Genomic DNA, 3,986 nt, shown 5'->3' with positions numbered 1-3,986 from the left:
ATCTGGACATTTAGTGAAAGCATTTGGAGAGTAACTGAGAGAGTGAGAAAAAAACACCCCGCTCCTAAAGCTCACTGCCAGAGCTTGCCTCATATTTGCACATAACTGTTGTGAATTGCAGCCAAATGCCAGCGTACGAAAGCTCTAGAACTAAATTTGAGAGCGGTTTGCCCGGACTAGAGCGCAGACTTTAAAAGGATACACCTTAGACACATCGGAACTGGATGGATACTTTCACAAAGTCAGTGTTTGGGATGAACAGGCATATTTTCTTCTGAATAATTCTGTTCATCTGTATGAACAAATAAGTCAAGCCAACATTGATGCCTCGTTCTAACACGCCCCCACATGTCTACGTCACCATGTGGGAAGATTTGCATAACGCCACCCAAATGTCCACACAAAGAAAGAAGGCGTAACTTTTTTGTTGCTGCCACCGCCGCCGCCATGTTGTGAAGATGCTGTGTGTTTCGTTGCGAAAGCGAAAATACTTTGTTTGGCCTTCCAAAAGAAGACACGACTAGAAATCAGTGATTAAGTTGTATTTACAACACTGTTCCAGAGCAGTTCCACCGAAATATTCAGATGTGTGCAGCGCACGACGCGTTTCAGAAAGGCGGGGCATAGAGGAGCAACAATAATGTACAGTATGTGGAAAATGTGTTTTTTGAACCTTAAACCACATAAACACATTTCATTACAACAAATACACAAAATAATGTTCTTTTTATAGCAACATCATATGACCCCTTTAATAAATTAGTCAAACTAAGGCAATTGTTCATTTGTCTTACTTTAACCAACCAACAGTGGCATGTTTAGATAGCAGTGTAGAGAGCAGCATTTTGGTTGTTCTCACACCACAAAACGGGAGGTTACAGTTTTGGTACAAAAACAGTTACTGGATCTTAAAAATTTGGATTGCATATGCTTATATTTCTATCATTTAATAAATCCTCCAAAACACAACATACACATGAAACAAGCAGTGTGGAGGAGTGTGGCTACTGCATTTATTACATATGTTTGCACCTGACCTGTTGCAACCAACAGGTGAATAGGGAATTAATAAAATCCTTGTGCAAAATTCCCTTGAATGTAACCTTCCAAGTTAATAATATTGTTATTGCAATATTTGTTGCATTACAAACGGCCCCCAAAACTGCCTATTCAAAATGTTTAAGATTAGGAACACTCCTCATGTTTTAACAAATTGTGTAAAAAATCAAAAAGTAAGAAATATTTTTTATAAAAAATGATTACATAGTTGAGAACTTTATGTGTAGGGTTTTGTACATGTATGATGAGTTGTGGAATTCATAAGCAAAGTGCTGAAAAACACAAATTTGGATGAAATGCCTATTTAATGCAGGCTCTGGTAATTGATGTGTACAAACAAAACATTTTTTGTAAACATTTCTACTATATTTTGTAGATAAAAAATTATTATAAAGTTATGTACAATTTATTTTAACATTTTTATTTAATGCAATCAAATTAACAATTATTTTACAGCATTTATTAATCTTAATTTCAACATAAAATAATACATTTTAACATTTCAAGTTGTGTAAATTATTAAATTATTAGATTAGTAAATATATAAATTACTTTTTCAAAAAAAATTTTTTTCATGTTTCTTTTGCTCCAGAAATTAAATTACATGGAAAAAAGGCTACATTCCAAAAACATTTTCACTGTTCCCCAGGGGGCTATATTAGAATGATCTCAGTCTAAAAACAGCTTGCCTTCATTTTGCCTTACAGAGATCTTTTTAAAGCTAGTGGAAGAGGAAAGAGAAGAGTAGCATGTAACAGTCTGAGTTGCGTGGCTAGAAGCAGCTCTCTGTGCAATGAAGGGAAGCTAATCTAATTTGAATTGAATTATAACATGTGCACTGGGGGTACACACACACACACACAAACACACACACACACACACACGCACACACACAGTTAACAAGGGTTATTGGAGACTTGTGACAATGGGCAGGTGCCAGGCAGCCTGGATTATCGACGTATGACAGGGGAGCAAATCTCAACTTTCAGATGTCACCTCGTTCAGCTGATCCAGGACCTGCTCTTCAAAGCTGGTGTCTGATGGTAGTTAGACGGAGGTATTAGTCAATCGACTGATTGCAGAGCAGTGACGTGGGCCAGAGAGTAAGTGTAGCTTTGGGATGACGCTGTGGGTAATAATAGACCTGTTGTTATCATCTAATGTTACAGTGCCAGTGTGTTCTTCTGTCAAATTCAATTATGGGATGTGAAATATTCATAATTGCTTTCACAAAAACATTTGAATGAGGCACATTTATGGAAAAGCGGTGAGGTGAATCTGTTAACAATTATTCATATTCATATATTCTCACAAGATTTAGGCAGTTGAAGTGAAAAGAAACAGAATGATTATGAATTAACATGTTTTCTTTCTCTCTCTGTTTAATACTCTGACAGGCCTAACAGCTGCCACACTCGCTGAAGCCATGAAGAAGAAGATCAAATTGGAGGTGATGAATAGTTACCATGGCAATAATAACCACTGCACAGATTCTGAGAATGGTGACATCACCTCCAGCATGGGTAAGTGTCAGTTCCTCTCTTAAACTGAAGCTCATATGTCGAGCCATCCTAAATGCTCATGCCCTAAGAATCCTGGTCCAACACTAAACACTTTTTTTTTAATATATCAGATTTCTGTTCATTACCCTGCTGTGTATTAGATCATTATTCAAACTTAAAGTAACAAAAAGATTCCGCTTGTTCACACCTTCCACTGAATACCTGAGGTGAAATTTTGAAGGATGTTTTGGCTGCTTTTTCCACTATAATGAAAGTAAATAAGAACTGTGGCAGTAAAGACCCAACATGTAAAAAAAAAAAAAAGCATCAGAAAAGGGGCTCATACAATCAGAAGTCTTGAAATCTTCCCTGGCTCTCCGTGGTGCATTGATGATACACTGTAAAAAGTAGTAACCTGCAAGCTGCAAAAGAGCTATTTCTACTAGGGCTGTCACGATAACTGCAATATCACAATACGCTGTTGACGAGCAAACCTCATAGGAATGCAAGAACCGCAGCAACCGCGATTTTTGCGTGCTTTCTTTTTTCATAGGGTTATGCCCTTCTCGTTTTACACTTTGTGCATGTGTACTGAATATTAAATAAGTTAGTAATGATAACATAATGTGTACCATGCTGATTTGTACTGAGGCTCCATAGATTTGCACTTAACAAGCCTAAACAGACAATGAATGAGAGCGAGATCAACTGTGCATGTGCGATTACTTGCGAGTCATATATATATTTATTAAAATAGGTTGTCATGTCCAAGGAAAGCCAAATCTCTGTCTTAGCATCGATGCATTGTCAGCTGAGCCTTCTAACATGGCGCTCAAAGTTAAAATGGTTTCAACAGCGTTTTTAATTTTGTCTGTCTTTGAATGAATCAGCGTTTTTGAACGTGCAGTTGAATGAACGGTTTAAAGACTCACTCAAAGAAAGTCCCTTACCCTTTCAGTCCCTTTTTTTTTGTGGTGCAACACTGTAACTGCACTGACTGACAGCCCGTCTAGAACGCGCGCAGGTGGAAATATCAATAGAAAGTCTCTTGTCCAGTCGGATTCGAGGATCAGAACGAACTGTTATACATATAGGCTAACAATAGCCTAACAATCTTATTGTCAGGTTTATGTTCTGTTATGTGGATCGTTATTTTGTCATTCTCTTCTGTTTACTTCACTTCCTGTTTCAACGCTATTTGGTTTCGGTTTCATTGGTTTCTGAATATGACCTCGTTAGTTATATCGTAACACATACACACACAGATTATATATATGGCGATAATACCACATACCGCGCTACTGAGCCATTCAAAATTACCGCAAGGGAAATTCCTTCACCACGACAGCCCTAATTTCTACCAGATTTAACCCATAAGAATTAGTTTTGTTTACATAACTTTATATATATATATATATATATATA

General features: G+C 37.1%; 1 protein-coding gene across 1 annotated transcript in view; it reads left to right on the top strand.

Annotated features, from left to right (window-relative positions):
- LOC107699095 (dachshund homolog 1-like) overlaps positions 1-3,986 on the top strand; it is a 59,390-nt gene that overhangs the window by 21,797 nt on the left and 33,607 nt on the right. Inside the window, exon 3 of the mRNA XM_016500265.1 lies at positions 2,457-2,582. Coding sequence (XP_016355751.1) covers positions 2,457-2,582 — 126 coding nt within the window. The remainder of the gene's footprint in view (positions 1-2,456; positions 2,583-3,986) is intronic.

The sequence above is a fragment of the Sinocyclocheilus anshuiensis genome, unplaced genomic scaffold (genome assembly GCF_001515605.1).
Source record: "Sinocyclocheilus anshuiensis isolate Anshui unplaced genomic scaffold, SAMN03320099.WGS_v1.1 scaffold94, whole genome shotgun sequence".
NCBI classification, from domain to species: Eukaryota; Metazoa; Chordata; class Actinopteri; order Cypriniformes; family Cyprinidae; genus Sinocyclocheilus; species Sinocyclocheilus anshuiensis.
The sequence above is the reverse complement of the archived record's forward strand: the minus strand, read 5'-3'. Positions and strand labels throughout refer to the sequence as shown.